The 21374-nt window shown below is 28.4% G+C and overlaps 1 protein-coding gene across 3 annotated transcripts in view; it reads left to right on the top strand.

Moving 5' to 3' along the window:
- The window catches only part of Sh (Potassium voltage-gated channel protein Shaker), a 344440-nt gene that overhangs the window by 291094 nt on the left and 31972 nt on the right, over positions 1-21374 (top strand). For all 3 annotated transcript variants that reach the window (XM_088185505.1, XM_088185507.1, XM_088185506.1), the window contains exon 2: positions 19396-19519. In XM_088185505.1, coding sequence (XP_088041631.1) covers positions 19396-19519 — 124 coding nt within the window. The remainder of the gene's footprint in view (positions 1-19395; positions 19520-21374) is intronic.

Genomic DNA, 21374 nt, shown 5'->3' on the forward strand with positions numbered 1-21374 from the left:
TATTTCTTTCGTTTATTAACAAATTTCCACTCTCAATCGATGACTTAAAATATATTTTAAAATAGATTCCCTTGAATTGTAAAAAAATCAATTATTCACTACTCTATTCTAGAGCAAGAACACCACTTAATTTATTCGAATCAGAACTGTGACAAATAAAAATAGATAAAAACAGAACCATGACAATTCAGATTCATTTTTGTTCAAGGACAAAGAAGGACAAATTGCTACTTGTAACGGAAGTTAAAAAAAATGTTTTCAAGAAGACAAAGAGCTACAAAAGTAGAACAAAAAGTACAAAATTTTTGCCTCCTCAAATGAGACCTCTTATGTTATAAAATGTTCTGTTTTTTCATATTGTGTTTCGTCCAGTTACTGACCGGCCAAATATTTAAACTAGATTACTTCTGATAAAAAATATCCAAAAAGGTTTCTCAGATACTGAAGTTCATGATGGAATATATATTATATATTATCATTTTTTATTCTCTACAAACTTTCTTCAAGGTGTGCTGGGATATGATTCCCTCGAGTCGCATCGACTAGTGTACTTGAAAAAGCACTTCTTTAAGCTGCCGGTAAAAAACATACACAATCCGGTGATTCTGGTAAAATTTGTGTGCCACCTAATTACCAGTACTTATTTGAAGTATCGCATTCAAGAACATGAGTATTGGACAACTCCGCAATAATAATTTTTAACAATATGTTTGATAATATTGATTTGCTCTCATCTAGCTATAAAAATAAATAAATAAAATCTAACATTCCTTTAAAATTAATATTTTATGATATACTAGAGAAAACGAAATGTTCAATTTTAAATTAGGTAGCGATGGTATTCGAGCCCGTGACCTGCAGGTTTCCGATCCCGATCGCGATTGAGCGCGTGTTTACGCGCCAGCTATAAATTATAGCTCAACGCTAATGTTTATCGCTCGCTTTCCGATTGCGCAAATGTTTCGTATCGCGTGTCTCATTGTGTTTGGGATTCGCTAATTGAGATTTGCTGTAGTCGGTCAATGACGTCATTCGCCATAGACAGAACCGCAGAAAGACCCGAGCGACGAATAGAACGGTTTGACCGCGAACCGCAAAACACGTACCCGCCACTATCACTCGGAAACGGTGAGCTTTCAACCATTTGACATATTTTTTTTAATAATACATAATGTGCACTATATTAAATAAAACAGGATAAATTTTATATATGTTCGTCAATTGTATTTTAAGACGATGCTTAGTATGTAGAAGTATTATTAATAAATTCGGGGGGGTTATTTTATAAACACAAATTGTCAGTAGGATTGGGTTCCGGACGTTGAGCGAAGAGAGAAGCGGCGGCTTCTGCGATCTTCGCTGGTCTAAAGTTGAATCGGCTTTCTCTTTACTGCAGTCCTTGCTGGAGGGCTCTTGAAATTCAAATGCCTTGAACTACAAAGTGGATGTTCTTTTGTGAATACCATATTTGAGAGGAAGTCCTCGGACGGCATGTCTGATTTTTTGTTACCAGTATTTATACTTAAGTAAATTTTTGTCTGGCAAAGTGCTTTCTGCTATTTTTCGGTGGAACGACTTATTACAGAAGGGTGGTGAGTTTATTTTTAATTATTCGTTAGCCAATAAACAAATTAGGAACAGTCGTTTTGAGGATAAACCTGAATGCACAGATTATCCAACCTCATTGCGACAGGTATTCTATTATTTTCTTATTTATAGCGTATACCTTGTGAATGTAGCTGTAAAAACGTTTCTCACGGTTGTCACATTGTTAAAACACAATTGTTAAAACGCTGTATCACAAGCCGAACTAGTCTTTTTATGACTTAAAAGCATAGTTAAGCGACACATACTTTTCAAGTTCATAATATTTATTAAATAATTAATGAATACATATTTTTTTTATAAATTTAGTTCAATTTTTAGCAGGTACATATTTATTGCTATGTTTTATTATGACAGGCCCAATGCGTTACAAAGGGATAAACACAATTAACAACTGCTAAGTAAAAACACTAAGTCTGTGACTTATTATTTTTAATAAATTATAAATAATACAGCTCATAGCAATATGCTCGATTTTATTTTCGTTATACATTACGATATGAATCCGTGAGATTAGAAAAATCTAGGAAAACCAAATTATTATAATAATTTAATAATATCTTATTCTAATCTCTCAGGCACGATAAAAATTTTAAAACACTGGTGTTCTTTTGGGATTGGAACTCGGATCTTTCAAGTTTTAGTTTTAGAGTTATTCTACTTGTCTATCGTACTATTATATTTCTGCCATGGTCACGATTTACGATCGACTGCCACTCGTGTTGGAATTGGCACTGTGTGAACTCACATATTTAGTATATATTATATTATAAGTCCGTGTTATGTTAAGTGTATTTGATCAAATGCCATCTGTGACTTTTGTGCATTTACAAGAATCGATAAATTGTGTCTTGAGAATCAGATCAAAAATTGTGAGTCAAGAAATTGATAGTGTTTTTTCATCATCTTTTTTAAACTGGAATTCAAGATTTTTCTTCTTTTTTATAGTTCTTATATTTTATTAAATGGCTCGTCCTCTACTTCAGCATATTGATTGGTTTTTTAATAAAAAAAATCGAAAGCTTCTAAAGTATATCTAAAGTAATTGGAAACGCTTTTTAATCGAAACAATTGCTGCGATGGCTCTTCGTCCTTTTTTTCTTTTGCGATTTTTTAGCTTACGGTTAAAATTGTCTTTCAAATATGCATCTATTGTAATGGTTTTTTCCTTTAAAATACATTTTTCGAATAAATCTTTGCAGTTTCGAAACACGAAAATCTGTTGTTTTTTGCATTGCATTTACTGCGGATTTCAAGTCAGTTTTCAGATGTAAAAAATTATTTGTGGAATTTATTTCCATTAGCACTTAGTGCCATATCATCAATTAACAAATAAATTAAAAGTTATTAAAATATTATGGAATTGATTCCGCTGCTAAGCATACCAGTGAATTTTTCTCTGATTTACCAACTTATTTTAAAGCAGAATAAATACCTTTTAATCCGGCATAAAAATGCAATGGTTTTTAAAGGCTTAAAAAAATATTTTTCAACAAAAAAAATTTTCTAATTCAAAAATTATCAATGAGGTAATTTGCTATTTTTCTAAAGAATAAACACTGGGCTCAATAAACAATAAAATAATTTAAAGTGGATGAATGAAATGCTGCTTTCTGACTGTGATTTCTGAAGAAAGTATGTGCAATTCTACATACTTATATAATAATAATAAATTTCATGACCGTTTCGGTGACAGATGGCCTTGTCTTACTAATAAATCTCACTATAGATATTAATTGGCATATTTATTTCAGTAGCACTACAACGTAACACATACATACACATTTTATGTTTAATAAAATTTAACGTGGTGCATTGCGAACGTGGATTTTACGTAACTCTCTGCATTCGATACATTCCGTACGGGTATGTGTATGAAAAGTTTTATTTTAATACACGTGTTTATAATTGAAATTCATAAATATATAAATGTTTATTCTATATTAGTATAGCTAAGCTTTCAACCAATATTAATTTTTTTTATTGAAAAGTTAAAACTGTATTTTATTTAATAAGTCTATTTTTATTATATAAGTATATTTTATTTAATATGTCAGCGAATATTTCGTGAACGATTCGTACAAATTTGTCCATTCTTATCGCTGATTTATTTTTAGATTTTTAAGATAATTAACTATATTAAGTATAACAGTAAGCAGATATATATAAATAAACCTAAAATACAAAAATATTACACTTTGTTGCAATGTAATTTTTTAAATATTTTTAAAAAACTTTTTTACTAAATATATATTTGACATACTTTACTTTTTTTAATGATTATATTTTATTTGGTTTATTTGGCTTCTAGCTCATATCGATTCTCTATGGTGATGGGCTTTCGTTAACCATCTGTTCTTTAGTGTCAAAAAGTTCCATACTGTGTCATTTTCTAGATCCCGTTCGCCATCAGTTTATTCCTACGACTTCTATGGTAACATTTTGGCTAGAAAAATTTCCACTAAAAATCTCGTAATCACTTTTAAAAGCAAGTGGAGCTTCTATCTACACTACGTAAACGTCGTCTGTGATAAATCTTCCAAGATGCTTGGCTTTGTTATGAGAAACACATTTCACTTTAATTCATAGCATTCTTGAATCGGGATCTATAATTTGAAATCTGATTTCTTGATAATCTCTTCTAGTTATTGCAGAAAATTAATATCTCATTGCATAATTTACTTCAAGAATAGTTGCTTATTGCTTTTCATAATTAATAGAAGACAACTTTGAAACGTTGCAATTTGTGCCAATTCATGCGGTACCCATTTATTCATTTTTCATGTCATCCAAGTGTCGTAAAAGTCTACTGCGAGCTTTTTTAGACTAGTTTACAGTGTCATTTAATATTTTTTAATCAACATCAAACAAATGTTTTTCAAGGGGCTCACATTTAAAGTTAAAATAACCAGTAAGAAATTAATTGCACCAATGCTTTACAGTACTCTGATTAAGAGTATCGTGAAATTCTAAATCGTTGTTTTTCGTGGCCTATGACACTTTGTATTTGTCAACATAATACATAGAAACCCAAATAAAAACAATTAAATAAGAAAATAATTAAGAACATAACTATTCTTGCAAAAAACATTAAAACTTCTTGTTCCAAACACAAGTTAAAATTTGCCACTATATATTAAGCCCAATGCATAATGAATGGACGAAATAGCGTAAGATGAAAATATTAAGATTATTATTTATTAAATTTATCTATTCAAGTTTCACACATTGATTAAAAATCAAAACTCTTAATCTAAATGTAATGTATTTTAATGTTATATTAAATAATAACTCGTAAAAGCTAAAAGCATATTTCAATGGGCGCTATTTATTATTATTGTATCACATCTACATCATATTTAAGTGAGAACTTTTTTTTGTTACAATCAAAGGTATTCAACAATTTTAAGTTATTACTGAGCTTTCCAATTATATCAAAGAGAATTTAATGAAAAATCGTTAAAAGAAAAAGTTCACCTTGTAAGTTTAAACATCGAAAGCTGAAGTATCCCGAGGGAATCTAACCCAATAATTTAACCGGCGAGCTAACCACCCGGTAAATACTTTACAAGAATCGTTAATTTATTTGAAGGCTTGAAATATTCTAGAATGACTACAAATACATATTGTTTTTAAAAGCAAAAATTAACACTGATTTGCATTATACTATAGTTATTTTTATGTATACAGGTATACATCTCTTTTAAATTAAAAATAATTTTATTCACTGTAAAAGTCTACTTTTTAATTTGATTTATCTTCTCACAACATAAGCCTATAAGCTGATTTCATCTTGCATTATTTATTTTCATATAATAATTTTAATTCAATGATATCTTCCTTATTTTTAAATAGCCTTTAAAAGCAAACATATACTATTTTTTTCACAAAAATGACTATCTGTAGTTTAATATTAATAATATATAATCATATAACGTATTTTAATATATTTTAAAATGCACACAATAAACTAAAACGATTCACCGAATGCATTTGAGTTCAGTCTATATTTAGATCACACTACTTCTATTTACTAAATTTATAATATTTTTACGCTGCATATAAATAGAAGTTGTATTCGGTTCACTTCTGTGACACGTGTCTCAGGTATGAATGTATACGCTTACATTTTAAAAAACTATTAAGCATACATAAATTATTTACTAAAATTATATAATAAATTAAAGCATCAAACATGCAAATTCTCTATCATATGCTGCTTTTATAAAAAAAAAGTAATACCATACACATTAAATAATAATTCAGTACAATTTAAAATTACTGGATGATTTGTTTTTAAACTATTATATTATTCAGATAAGCACCTGCAGACCTCAGTAATGATTTAATCAATATACCCATAGATACTTTTTGCAATTTAATAGCCATAATTACATTAAAATGCAGTGTAGGTGAAACGTTTCGTTTACGATAATATCATACGAATGTTAAGTGTATTTGTCTTATGTGTGGTTATTTTTATATGTGTCTACTATTCATAAAATTTCATTAAAATCGTTTGATAAAGTCAATCGCGACTTGTAAAAAATATTTTATATAGTTATTCGCAAATTACTTGACCGATAGATATCCGTTTAAGTATGAAAACTTATTTTTGGAACGATATATTGCCTCTATTGGAGTACTGCAGTGATACAATTTGGGTCCATTGCTGTTTCTATTGCTCATTAATGATATAGAAACAACAGTGAATCGCTCATTTTTTTATTATATGCTGACGATTTTATTTTTTTAAAAGAGTACAGTCGATTTCCAATTCTTTAAACATACTGGAGAATCTCACTTCTTCATATAACCGATTGCCTTCCAATGTCATGAAATGTCACATATTTTCATTCTCAAGGTCATCGATGTCGATTAAATGCTCCTACCATTCTCAGTGATATATTATAAAGAGACCTTTCTTTACAAAGGATCTTAATTTGACGTCCAAGAACACTAGAAATTCAGCCTGCAAATTGTAGAGACTCACAGAAAATCGATAAAAATGATCAGTAGTTTTATCTTACTTTAGAAATATCGAGCACTGTTTATGATGCTATAGCCCACGTCACATTAGAATCTGGCTCCATTATATGCATTTTGGGCGTAATGAGTCAATGTATTAAATTGCGGCTACTTTTACTGTTTTTCGGTGCTTTCATTTCGGGAGCGCTATGATATGTTTCGTTATTAACTCGCAGTATTTATGTATTTAAAACACCTTTGAAAATTGCTCAAAAGCATAGTTCTTGCCTGTAAAGACTAAGACTGGAATACTTGATATCTCTACCATGGCAATAACCACTCGACTGCTCAATGCAGTACATCAATGAAATTTTCTCGTGCACATGCTGAGATGATTTTTGCCTGTAATTTTTAATGAAATATTTTTTTAAATTGTTATTATGTTTTACGCTTTTTGCTATTGTGTCGCATTATATTAACCTGTAATAAATAAATATAATATATAAATTAAAATCATATTGACAAAATCTCATTTTATATTAAACCTTGAACACCCACGACTAACCTCAACGTCACAATTTTCAATGAGATATAATTTGATTGACATTAAATTAAGCAAAATATAATTCAATGTTAACGTGAAGGTTATTCAGATACATTTTCAGTATCCATTGTTATTATTTAATGGTGTTTTTCATGTTCGATATTAATAATAAGAAACTTGAAGGCAAAATTTACATTAATTCTACGTCATATACAAAGTGAATATAGTTATATTTTATGAACTGGACGTATAAAATAAAAAGCATCTTAAGTAAGATATGCTTCTATCAGTTGAAAAATCATAAGTTTGCCTTTTTATTATTAAAACATTTTTTCTTTACATTTTCTTTTTCAAATACATTTTATAGAATAATTATATTATTCTTTAAGGTATGCGCTATAAAATTAAATAATAAATTATTTATTTATAAATTTATGTGATTCGGATTATGTTATTTTTCATTAAAAGAAAATAAATAAATTACATTTTTTCGTAATCAATATCTCACGATAGTTTTTATTTTCCAACACGCAAAATGATGTTTTTTTTTGTAAAATCGTACTATATATTACTATGTATTTACTCTCTCGTGAAAAATACTTGTAATAGGCAGTTAATTTTCTCGCTGTCTGATTCAAGTGATAATGTGAGAAAAGGGTTTTTCAAGTGAAATTTTCCGACAAATGTTCGCGATAATATTCGAAGAAAGTCATTTGGAAAATTGAGAAGTAACTAATTTCTCTCTCCCTCTAAACGATTAGATTTTCCGCTTAAAGGTGCAGATAATTTTTTCTGAAACTCTCACATATCTTCCTAATATTTTAAAATATATAAAATAAAATTATTTTTAATCTCCCTGTTGATACATTGTATGCACAAATTGAAAACGTTTTTAAAACCGATTCCATTCTATAAAATGTAATAAATATTAGTTAAAAGCTTTTTATTACGGTAAGTTTTATTGAACCATAAAAAGCACTTGTTCAGTAAAAGCTCTCTACACTATATTTAAGTGGAAATTGAATCATCTGAAAAACGTAGTTTGCACACTGCAAACGAAACGCTATTTATACCACATTGTGTTGTTATATACACAAGTTCCGTTTCGCTTATAATTAAATTGTTTTAGAAAATTATATATTATGATTTTATTGGCGCTCTTTAGAAACACTTAATTTAAAAAAATATATGGAAGCCTTGTATGAATTATAAATTACATAAGTACGGTTTCAAAGATTCAAGCAGTGGCAATTATCCACTTTCGCAACCTTAGCCTTTACACTGTATTATGATTGCATATTTCATTGTGCTTTATGAATACTATATGGTATTACGTATTAGAACATTTTCTTTCATTGTCATTCATTTACTTTTGCCCACATATTCATGGTTTTTCATTACTGCAAATTAATTTATCTGATATTATTAAGGTCGTTGTGGGTTAAAAAGAAAAATGTAAAAAAAAATATTGTGTGATTTATGCAAATCTGCAGTTAGTCTAAATATGTTTATTATTATTTATTATTATAGAGAAATAGAACCGAATTAGATCTAATAATTTGTTACTTATATTTAAATAAAATATTTTTTAATGCATAGCTAATTATATTTAAGATTTTTTTAGCCATGTTTAGTGACAAATTGTTTAGTTAAAAGATAAAAAAAATTACATTGTAAAACACGCTGTTTTTATAAAATAGTTTTTCATTGGTAACGAATATATAAGTATTTAGCTTAATTTTATTTAAAAACCGACTTTAAAACTTTTTTACAAAACAATGGTGTCTAAAGAAATATATTTATTTTACTAAATATTCATAACAAAACTAAATAAAATAAACAACAATAACTAAAACCATTAACGAATGTATCAAACAGCAACTTGGCATAAAATATTTAAAACTTTATTTTTTTAATATTTGCCCTATATATAATATTAAAAATTCAGTCATTGCTGTATTTTATTTTGATATTATTTATTTAATTTTTATCGGTTACCTTGATTGATAGTTACTCTAATAATATATATTTTTTCAGAAAGGGATTTTTTTATTAAAATCTTTTATATTTTATGAAAATACTTAATAATTTGAATCGTGCCGGAAGATAATTTTCACCCGGCGCTAATGATAATTTTAAATGTAAATAAAAATAGCATAATTACGAATGAGGTGGAATGCGTGAGCGATCGGAATGTATGCGGATAGTCGTTTGGAAGCTGTGTAGATTTTTAGTTATTTAATAATTTACTTCTATGGACTGGAAACAAGGCGCGAATGCGTTGAAGTTAAATCTTCTCAAACGCCCTTTTGTGAGGTGCTCTACTATGCTTTCGAGTGCTTGACGTGTCATTTTCTGCTGAGATCATTTCATTGTTAAAAAAGCACGCCTTCCATAAGTTATTTAAAAGATCGGGACATCCGTCTGCTCTCGAGGAATTTTATTCATGTCGAAAAATAATACAAAATTCGTAAAACAAAAAAAGGGCACAGTTGAGCTGTAGATAAAAATAATAATAATAATACACATTTATGTTTTTAAAATTGATCAAATATGCTGTATAAAAAAAAATTAAATTAAAAATATTTCACTATAAAAATTAACGAATAGTTAACAATATATTCGGTATTTTAATTTATTCTGTAGTTTTCATCCGAAACGATTTCAAATTAAAATGATAATCTTAAGTTTAGATGTTTATTTTTGTATGTTTAATACAAATTTATCCTGGACCTCGGCTTATTTTTTACTGCAAAGGAATTTCTACTGTTAATATTTACTTTGCTCTACAGGTTAGATTATATTTAAATTTCTTTCCTGTAAATCTCTAAAGTAAATTTTGACATGTTTAATTGATTAAACCATTCGCCTGTATAAAGCTCAAACAATGAATGTTTACGTACAATTCTCTTTAAATATTTCCAGTAGATTTAATGTAAACCTTAGTAAATTGGCAACTTTCCGTACGATTCTCGTTATTGTCGTTCCCAAAGCGAATCAATTTCACACATATTTGCCATTTGTATATATGTATGTATTTGTATTATATGCATACATAAAAGTCGTTAAGCACTCTAGTGATGTGTAAAACTACCGTGTAAATCGAGACTGGCATGACAAAGGAGAATGCTAAGAGAATGCACATGTACTACATAGGCGTCAGTGTTGTGTTGGACTCGGAAGAGAGTTCTTTGGCGAAGTGACAAAAAACTCGTATTTTTTAACAAGAGAGAAATATATCGTTCGTGATAGCTGCAAGTTAAAAAATAATGCCTTATTTTAAAACTTAGCTTCTAAGGCATGAGAATCGCCTGGTGTGTTTTAGTATTGTATATAATTTATTATTGTATTTTAAAATAACTTCTTTGAACACCAATTAATTCAAGTCGAACACCTGGCAATTTTTTTAATTGTGACTTTAATAGTGACTTTCAATTTTTTTAATAGTGCATTATTTTGCAACCAGACCAGAGAAGCATACTTAATTGAATATATTATATTATATAAAAAAGATAGTGCCTTCGAGATCCTCATTTAACGATTGTATTGCAAGATGTCAAGACTTTATTACATTTGCTTTCTAGATTCGATAGTTCAGTTTCGTATCATGACAAATTTCCCATGAATTTGGCTCATTGTCTCATAAAACAATTGCTATATGACATAACTAACACTCATGCGACATAGCACACATAAACAACATGTTCAGAATTAGATTTAAATATAATTATACAAAAATTGCGTGAATTTATAACTAAACAACTTTGCCTTTTATAAAAATAAACACTCAGGTTGAGACAAAACTTTTCGCGACAAAGATTAATTATGTGTTGACTTTGAATATGTGTTATTTTTCTCTTTTATATGTCAAAATCGATTACAACAAAAAAATAATCTAACGACTAGTTGTGAGGCGTTTTTCACTATATTTTCTCATATATTCAGCTACGTAATAACGTTATGTTTATTCAGTGAAAATTTTCCACTGGATTTTCTCGATGCGCAAAACACGAGGTACGAGCGATCCGCTCCTGGAAAAAGGGGCGGGTCGCAGCTTCCGAGGTAAAATCAATATGTTGCCTGGGCATGTAAACTATGTCATCATGTCCTGGGTCAAGTTCACTGCAAGTAGGATTACACATAACCTAAAGAGCCCCTTCGCAGTGAATAACGTATTTCCAGCTATGTAAACGTAAACAAAAACGTACTTTCTAAATACCCGCAAGAGCTTTATGCTTCATTACATATTTGCACAAACTCGATTGCATTTCGCCGGCCTAACAAATTCTTTATTATTTGAGGGTCGTGATCCATCCTTTATTTTATGCGTCACACGAATGACTTTAATTTAATTAGATTTTTTTACAAACTAGCTATACATTGTTGCATCATATTTTGACAATGTAAAGGCACGAAAAAGGTTGACAATTCTGTGTTTTTACGTGACAATGGAAATACTGTTGCTTAAAAGTATCTAAATATTTTCTTACAGTATAGCCCAGTAGTTAGCATTATATACCTGGTCAGTAATGTTTAAATTCTCTTAAATTATCTGCATCGATCCTTTCACATCACCAGTTGCAAGTTCCACTTTTACTTTGGGTTTAAAGAAATATTGACTTTTTTAAACATATCAAACCATCTTTATCCGCGAAAAAAATTAAGTTTTCATTCATTGTCTATTAAATTATTTTTTAAAAAAATAAGATTTTTGCTTTATTGTAGTGCTATCGATGGGTATCATTTTTTTGGTATGTTCCTCTATCAAGATCATAATCCATTGTTTATAACAGTACATAACTTGTTAATGATCCAGAGCCCTTACACTTCCCAATAAAAATTGTATTATACACTTTACTTTTAGGACAATCTTAATTTGTCTTAAGACATAGATTGTCTTGTGAGTTAAATATATAGTACTTGGTTTGATATTTTAGTTGGGCTCAGTATACAAGAATTAGTCAAATGACGAGGAGATGAAACGACCGGTAAATGATTAAATTTTACAGTATGCACACATCAATGTAAATTTTACCTACAGAATTAGTTCGATGGGTTATATAACATGCGCAGTCGTAAAAACAAGGTTTGTTTATTTTTAAAATATCTATCTCTATTCCTATTTATTTAAATGTCACGTAACAAGACTTTTAAGAAAAATATTGTTTGTTTATCCCGAATAAATCTGAGATAGACTAAAATAATAGTGTATTTATGAAATAAAAGGTATAGAAAAACTGTTTGCTAAATCCATTTTGTTAAACCTCTTATAATATATCCATATATACGAGGTTTATATAGTTATATATATAATGTTGAGCTTAACAACGTAACACGTAATCTGTATACATGTGTATATAGAATTTATTTGATATTTCATTGAAATAAAATATTATATATTAATGGATTACTTAAAGTCAATATTTTATTTAAAAAAACTATGCCGAATTGCTGCAATTAATTATTTTAACTCTTGTTGCCTGAAACTTGGACTTAAAGCCTGCAAAGTGGCTAACAGTCATCAGGCCTGCTGAGAGGAGGAGGAGAGAGAATAAATTGTGCAACTCTAGATAAAATCATATCAAGAATATAGATATTTATAAAAAAAATAAAAATTTATCTCGAATAATGAATCTGAACTAAACTATAGTTGTTTGAGATGTACATATATACTGATGTATTTTAGATATAAGTTTCTTTAGTCGTTTTTATACATAGTATACAAAAAAATAAAAAGAGCGGAACATTGCCTTCAAAAACACCCATTTTCTAGGTAGAACTTTCACAATAAACATTATTATTCAAAAGGACAGATTGTAGTTTTTGACGCGGTTCCGTTGTGTTAAAATTTCTTTGCAATTTTTTGTTGATTTTATTGCTTTTTGAACGTTTAAAAAATATTAGACATGAGAGAAAATGTTCAACGAATGTTAATCAGTAGCAATAAATCCGGGTATTCGATCTGAAATTTCAGATCAAACAACTAAGGACCACCTTAATTATATAAATTTAATGTTTTTGTGGAATGTATTTTCGATTATATTTACAACCGGATTTAATGCAGCAAAATAAATAAATAATACATTCAGTTTAGTCTAGATATATACTTTCAATATTTATTTACATCCGATGTTACAATAAATGTGTATTTTTTGGTACAGTTATATCTTCACTATTAAGGTCTAAATACATTTTTACTAGTAGATATATATTTCTATTAGCAAAAATATAATTTAATATGCTGCTCTTAAATGTCTATGAAACGTGCATTTGCTGTTCAAAAAAATAACCTAATGAAAGTTCTAAAACTAATTACAGTTTTAGAACTTTCATTAGGTCAAGTCCAAAACAAAAACTAAGCCAACTCAACTCTCAGAGGAAAATAAGCGGAAAAATAAGTGCTGACAGACATCACATCACACATATTGCTCCATAATTTGTGGTATGGTAGTCTGATTGACATGTTTTTAAATTCCGTCCCTCCAAATGTCAACTAAACATCAATATCTTCAGGCTAATAATTTTAATCAAGTACGCGAGCCCAAAGGGCAAACTTAACATTATTATATATCTAGCATCCTTTTTTTAATTTAATCTTTCAACGTGGAATAAAATGCTTTCGAATTTTTTTGATAAATAATTGTAGTTTGAAATGTAGCAGCTGCAGCACATTTATAATAGGATGTAATCAGGGACGTCATTTGGGGTGGACAAATAGAGGCACTTGCTCTCCTTGAATTTGGTCAGAAAAATTCATGTCATTTAATGAAATACTATTAATATTAATAAGAGAAAAATATTAAAAAAAAAAAACGATCACTGACTTGCCAATTTTTGCCCCCCCCCTGATTCCAAACCAGAAATTCTCGGGTAACCCCTCAAAAAAATCTACAAAAAAAACAGTCTAGAATATATTTTTTTAAATATGCCATTTCAATGAAATCATATTGGAATACATTTTCACCAGTTGATGTATATTTTATCTGGCAAGTGCTAGTAAAATTATATTATTTAAATTTTTCTATAAGTAGTAATATATACATTTACATGTTTATTATTATATATTTAAATACGATGTATAAATAGTTGTATTTTTTAGTGAATCTATATTTTCACTAATGAAGTCGAAAAACATTTTCACCAGTATTTCTACTAGCGAAAATATAGTTTAACTGTTAGGTGCTAGTAAAATTACATGTTGTTCTAAAATACCTGAAACTCAATTTGACAATTGCGAAACGTAAATTTGCTGTTCAAACCCAAATCTAACCTAAGCGAATTAACCAAACCCAATTTTGCATAAGGAAAGTTCTAAAACTTATAATAAAATTAATATTTATATGCAATGTATAAATGTCACAGTGAATGGGTATTTTTCGGTGCAGTCATATTTTCACTAGTGACGTCCAAAAACATTTTTACCAGTAGATATATTTCTATTAGCGAAAATATAATTTAACTTATAAGCGATAGTGAAATTACATGCCGTTCTAAAATGTCTCTGAAACTTAATTTGACAGTTGCGAAACGTAAATTAGTTGTTCAAACCCAAACTTAACCTACACGATTTAACCAAAGCCAACTGGACCTAATGAAAATTCTAAAGCGAATCACAATTTTAGAATTTGTATTAGGTCAACAGTTTGTCTGCATGTTTTATAAACATAGTAGCTATCCTTACCGATATTACTATTACTTCTAATATAAGTGGGCTGATCAAAGTATATTCAAACCGAATTTTGGTCAATAGGAGAGCGCAAAAACAATTATCACTTCTCAGAAGGCAAAAATTCACGTCAAAAGCAATAAAATCGTGTCGGCGCCGTCGCAGTGGGAACGCTCGGTAACGAGCGTTCCTACTGCGACGGCGACGGCACGATTTTATTGCTTTTGACGTGGATTTTTGCCTTCTGAGAAGGGATAATTGTTTTTTGCGTTCTCTTATTGGGTAAAATTTGGTTTAGATGTGCTTTATTAAATTCTTACTCGTAATATTGTTATATAAAGTTTTAATATAAACGCTTGATAATCGAGCGTTTTTACCGCTGAGTAGCAAAGAAAAAACGACTAATTATCAGATAAATATTATTTTTAATGCATAATTAAAATATTTGCCATAAAATATGATTTCAGAAAATATATCGCAACGGTGTATAATTTTATATTAATTTGTAGCATAGAAAATGTTAACCATTTATTATTATTGAAGAGATTATATTACGATGTTAAAAAATTTTTGTCATGAGGCCCGGAATCAATATTTTTCCAGTGCCTGGTTTCCTACTCGGCGGTCCTGACTTATTAAGAGTCCAGATAATATAATAAATATTTTTTCATTGTGCTGATGATTACATAAAAAATGTATCTAAGTATAAAACCATTATTTAAATAGTTATTACTATACCAGCTACTAATTTCGTACACGTTTTTTTATATTTTTTATATAGCAAGTATTCGAAGGTTTATCGTCGTTTTATGTAAACCTAATAAATGGTATATTTACATTCGATTAAATATACTGTCCCATTAGCAAAGATATATAACACAGCTATTGTGGTGAATAAATCTAAAATAACTATTGCTGTGTATAAAATAAAACAATAATGTCTGTATATTTGTGAGTGAAAATTTGCAATGTAACCAGCCATAGAAATAAAATTCACATACGTTCAGTTTTTCCGGAAAGACATGATTTGATAATATTCTCCTCATTGTCTATGCAGCCTTGGATGCTCAAATATCTCACTCGTTTTCATGTCAGATCTGAATAATGAAAGTAAGTTGCAAAATGTGGCTTATAATTTACACAAAAATTCTCATACAAATCAAATATATTTCATGTCTGTATTATTTTCATCTTGCATCTCTTGACATAAACCTTTTAGAGTTAAAGCTAATTAAAGCAATGGATTATATCATATGCTTTCATAACTATCCTTGTACCAATCTTACACATTTATTATGATCAGTAATTCCTAAAGTAGGCGATATCGCCCCCCTAAAGATACTAATCGGCAGTAGTCTCGGATGCAATTAATTGGCAATGAAAGTAAATAAGGCGGCGATGAAAGCAGCAGAAAAAGTATTCATGCCTGCAATAAATTTGTCATATTTTTAAGTCTTAACAAATATTTAATAAAGTTTTAACAAATTAAGCAATGCAGCTTTCAAAACTAAAATAATAATTGATTTTAAATGCAAGCACTTAAAAAAGATAAGTCGAAACCAACGAAATTCGCAGAACTCTTTTTAACAACATGCAAATAAAATGACGATGGATTGTGTACTTCTCACAATACTTCGTTACTGATTTATATTTCGATAAAATCGAATCTATTGGCGAATAAATAATTCTACCAGCTATACACACTATTCTAAACACGCTTGCGTCTGATATTATCAATAAAATTCCTTTGAACATTAATACAGTGCAAAGTATTGATGAAATGTCTACATATAAAAAATTCATTATGTGAGACATCACAGAACATACCTACGATTCATAAAAGAAAAAAAATTGCTTGGATGTGCTGTCTAATTTGATGAAAATTTTCAAACTGATACTAAAATAAAATCGATATTTTGTGGATTTTCTAAATTAAAATAAACCCCTCTGAGTAGTTTTGTTTTTTGCGTTTGTGGCAAGACTTGTTATATATAAACGAAACTAGGATAAAGAAAATTTAGTTAGTTTACAAATTTATTAACAGTAGAAAAACATGACAAAGATCAAATATTGATATTCTTAAAATTAATATGCGCGATTGGGTTTTGGACGCTTTTTTAATTACAAAAGCATTTTATTTGGAGCAAATAAATAACAAGAATAACCAAAAATACCGGTGTATCTGTCTTTTGGCTAAAAATACAATGGATACGTTTTTTAAAAATGCCCCATATAAGATGTTTTATGAAACTTATTTAAATGATGATGCCTGCTCCCATATTTTAGTCCTTTCACGTAAAAGAGAAGTATCTCCTTACTTTCACTGTACTACCAGCAGATCAATAACAGAAGAAAGATTTAAAGATATGACAGATTTGCTTTATTATATTCCACTAATTTGTCATGAATATTTTTAAAATCTTAAAACCCAAATTCCTACTTCCAGAGAATAAAAAGAGATATGTTATAAATAAATATTTGGCTAAAGCTTTTAAATGAAAAAAAACTGTTTTATAGTGTTAAGTCAATTTTAATACGTTCGGTTAATTTTGAAAGAAATTAATTAATTAAAGTTAATTTGTAGATTCCTGGGGGGCATTTATGTTTTTATTTTATTTTTTAAAAAGAGGCATTGAGTCAAATAAATATGTGAATTTACGATTTAGATTCATAGTATCAAACCGTGTCGAGTTAACGAATTGTTATTTTAAGTTGCGTTGATCTAAATATGAAGCTGAGTGCTTGTCTGGTGATCTGGATATTACAATAAAGATGAAAATAAACATGTAAAAAATCGTAATCGATTTTCAGTCTTTATGTATAATTTTGATTATGTTGCACGCCAATTATTGATTAGAAGGTGTACTGAAACAGACTCGTGCATTGAGATTTATTTGTGTAAAGTTATGTAAACCAAAAAAGAAGGACCATTTAATGTAATTAAAATACCAATGGGTAGCAATTTTTTAATTAATAACCATGTATTTAAGTAATCAGAAGCATGAACTAAATACATGTTTATTTTTATTTAGATTATATTTATATGAAAAAAGCTTAACGGACAAACGACTCTTAATATACAAGTGTTACGATTTCTATTGACGCACGCCTTGTACAATTTTTTTTATTATTATTGATAGAGTGATGCGAAGCGTTTGAGAACGAATCTAATTGACACGATTATGAGTTGGGTCGAGAGTACAAATCAAATATTTCTAGTCTTCTCAATATTTCGGAGACGAATAAATAACTTGTTTATTAAATGATTCTAAGTTGCTCATTAATTTTTTTAGTATATAATTACTTTTTTATTTTTTAAATCAGGAATCACTGCATTTCAAAAGTTTATATTATATGATATAGAGACATATGAGTATCCGCATATCCCAAGAACTTCAGAATCTGTAACATATAGGGCTAACGTCTGTCATGTTGCAACGGAAGTTTATTTAATACAAAACTATAATGTTATAACTGAAGCAGCTAATTTTACATTGCATATCGAATAATGTTATATTTGTATCATGAAAGTACATATTGTTATTTTAAAAATGATTTTCATTAAAATGTATATAAGTTTTATAATATTTTTTTAATTGAACATCTTTGGTTTACGTTCTTAATTCATCCCGTAACCTTTATATATACATCCTATAAATATCCTAATATCTGGAAAACCGTCTGTCACAACATATGTCACTATTTTTATTCAGTGAGCTCAATTTGGGAAACGTTTGTTATTAATTGTGTGACTGGTCGGTCGCTTTGTTGTAATAATTTTGCCAGTTAGTATGGTTTAAATCGGCCTCTAGAACGGACCGGTTTAATTTTTATGCCGATCTTTATATGAACGCGTTTGTTTGTGTGATATGCTTTTTATACTACAATCTTAAATAATGAAAACAATACGAACGTATTAATTTGTATTTCTCCCATAATCATGTGTGATTTTATAAACATCTGTTGTAATCTGAACCTTAAGTGAGTTACATATGTTTTAAATCAATTGTAACTTGTATACAATAAGACAGTGTCACTTATTCTAACTTAGCATGTAAATAATATACACGTATATATTTAAGATTTTTATATTTTATATATATTACATACTTGTAATAGTCATTAAATCAAATATTTTTTTACTTTACTTATGTTAAAATTGTGTATAACATGTTGCATGAACTTCATTGTAATCGTTTAATAAGTGACCCACTAGCTATAAATGTATCGATCATTATCCGGCATGTTTTAGATGATATTTGTATGTGTCACGTTTTATTTATGTATATGTATACTATAAAATAGTAAATATATACATATAGATATATAGCAGCGCATATAAATATTTAAAAAATAGTGTGAATATATAATTATTTTTTATTGTTTCTTAGTGGAAGTGTTTCAATATTGTATAACGTGACATTAAAATTAAAATGTTTACAAAAGTATTCCAACCCGATTTTTCCTGCATTTTCCAAAGCTTTTGCAACACGAAATGATTGCGGTGCGTATAATTTTTATCAGTATATTATACTGCGCATTCATGATAGTGTTTCAAAAAAAAATAATATAATTTTCGTGTAATTAATGTTTATTTATTATAAATTCACAGGTCGCTGCCCAAGCTGAGCAGCCAGGACGAGGATGGTGGCGGTGCTCATGCTCCGCTCAATAACATCGCTCATTTTGAGCCCATCCCTCACGATCACGATTTTTGTGAACGGGTCGTCATAAATGTAAGTCAAATTATGTTTCTATTCCACAATAAAATTAATGAACTACTAATATTAAACCCAAAAAAATAAATATTTTTCACTCAATCATTTTGGGCATATCCTTCACGATAACGATTTTAGTATTCGTTGTGAATTTGAGTGAAGCCGCGTTTTATGTATAAAAATAAAAAATCTAAATACTAATTTTTATATATAATATTAAAAGGCAAAATTGCCTTAAACGTTCCAATTTTCGCTAATCCAAGTCACGCTCGCCTTTATCGACTTTTATCGTTCATCACTATCACGATTTTTGGCGACGGTTTGGACAGTAAAATTAGGCAAAAATAAATATTTAAAAAATGTAAGTTAACCCTTGTTTATATTATCCATTAAAATAAAGCAAAATTATATTTTTTTAAATGTTCCACAAGAAAATTAAAAACTTTTATATTACTCATATTTTGCCTAATAACATTGTTAATTTTAAATAAATTCCTCTCTATCACGTTTTTGGTGACGGCTCATATTTATTGCGCAATAAAATAAATAAAAAAATTATTAAAAAAAAAACTAGAATATAAAAAAGCAAAATTGTTTTAAAAACCAAATAAATTTATTCATTATAAAATAATTTCCTACTAATACGATTTTGATTTACTTTTTCACATAAATGTTTATATCGCACAACAAAATAAAGTAAAATTTTAATATAACTCATATTTTACTCAATAAATTTTCTCACTATCACGATTTGATTAAAATTTTGTAATAAATGTAAATTTGCCCGTATTTCTATTGCACAATGAAATAAAGCAAATATCTAAAAAAGAAAGCAGATGGTGAACATATTAAAAATCTAATCTCACGTTTTGCTTAATAAAATCGTTCAGTTTAAACCGATCCTTCACTATCAAATTTCTATTACATCTCGAAAACGACTGAGAGATTAACTCTCTAAGACTATTTTTCTGATATGAATGATTAATGTTACATAATTAAGATGTGCTAGAAAATTTATATAAATTCAAATCTGTACTCAGAATTTTCATTTAATTGAATTCGAAAATATATTTTTTTAATTACGTTTAAAACATCTAGACGAATATGTTATTATGTAATTTATTTTAATAATCGAAACATTTGCATTTGAAAACCACATGTATGAAAAAAGTTTCGTCTGAGTCATCCCTCAATGAACACAGTCGAATTACTGCTTCAACCAGTATATTTTTAGTGTATACAAATGCAAGTTGAATATTGATTTTATGCTCTACAGAATAATATATTGTTCTATATGAAATATAGCGATCCTTTCTAAATATTTGTATTATGATAAAAATAATATATACCGACCTTCCGTAAGACATTGTAGTTATCTAAAAATAAAATAACAAAAATGCACATATGTTAGAAATTAAACTGTTCTTCTAATTAATAAAAAGGAGAATAGCAAAAATTGTTAAATAACGCATAGATTAATATTTCACTTGATGAACCCATCCGGTAGAACCAAACATAATACGAATGATCTGGATTATCGCTTAATACGAATGACCTCTGTCCGTTTTATAGAATTGACGAGTTTTACAGTAATCTAAATATATATGTGAATGCAAAAAAATTACAAAAAAAAAAACATTTTTTATTGTTTTTTACAATGGCCTAGTACATTTATGCAGCTTTCTAAAGACTACCAATAAAATCGCCCCTATACGTACATTAGTCAAATAACAATACGATTAATTATTGTTGTTTAAATATGTCAATTCATAAACTGTATCTATACCAAAGATCAATTGAAGAATAAATCTTGCGTACCTACACAGAAATTTTACGCGCGTATTTAATAATCAAAATATTTGACTTTAACTTC

This window comes from Plectrocnemia conspersa, unplaced genomic scaffold, assembly GCF_051122295.1.
Source record: "Plectrocnemia conspersa isolate PC_06_02 unplaced genomic scaffold, ASM5112229v1 ptg000005l, whole genome shotgun sequence".
NCBI classification, from domain to species: domain Eukaryota; kingdom Metazoa; phylum Arthropoda; class Insecta; order Trichoptera; family Polycentropodidae; genus Plectrocnemia; species Plectrocnemia conspersa.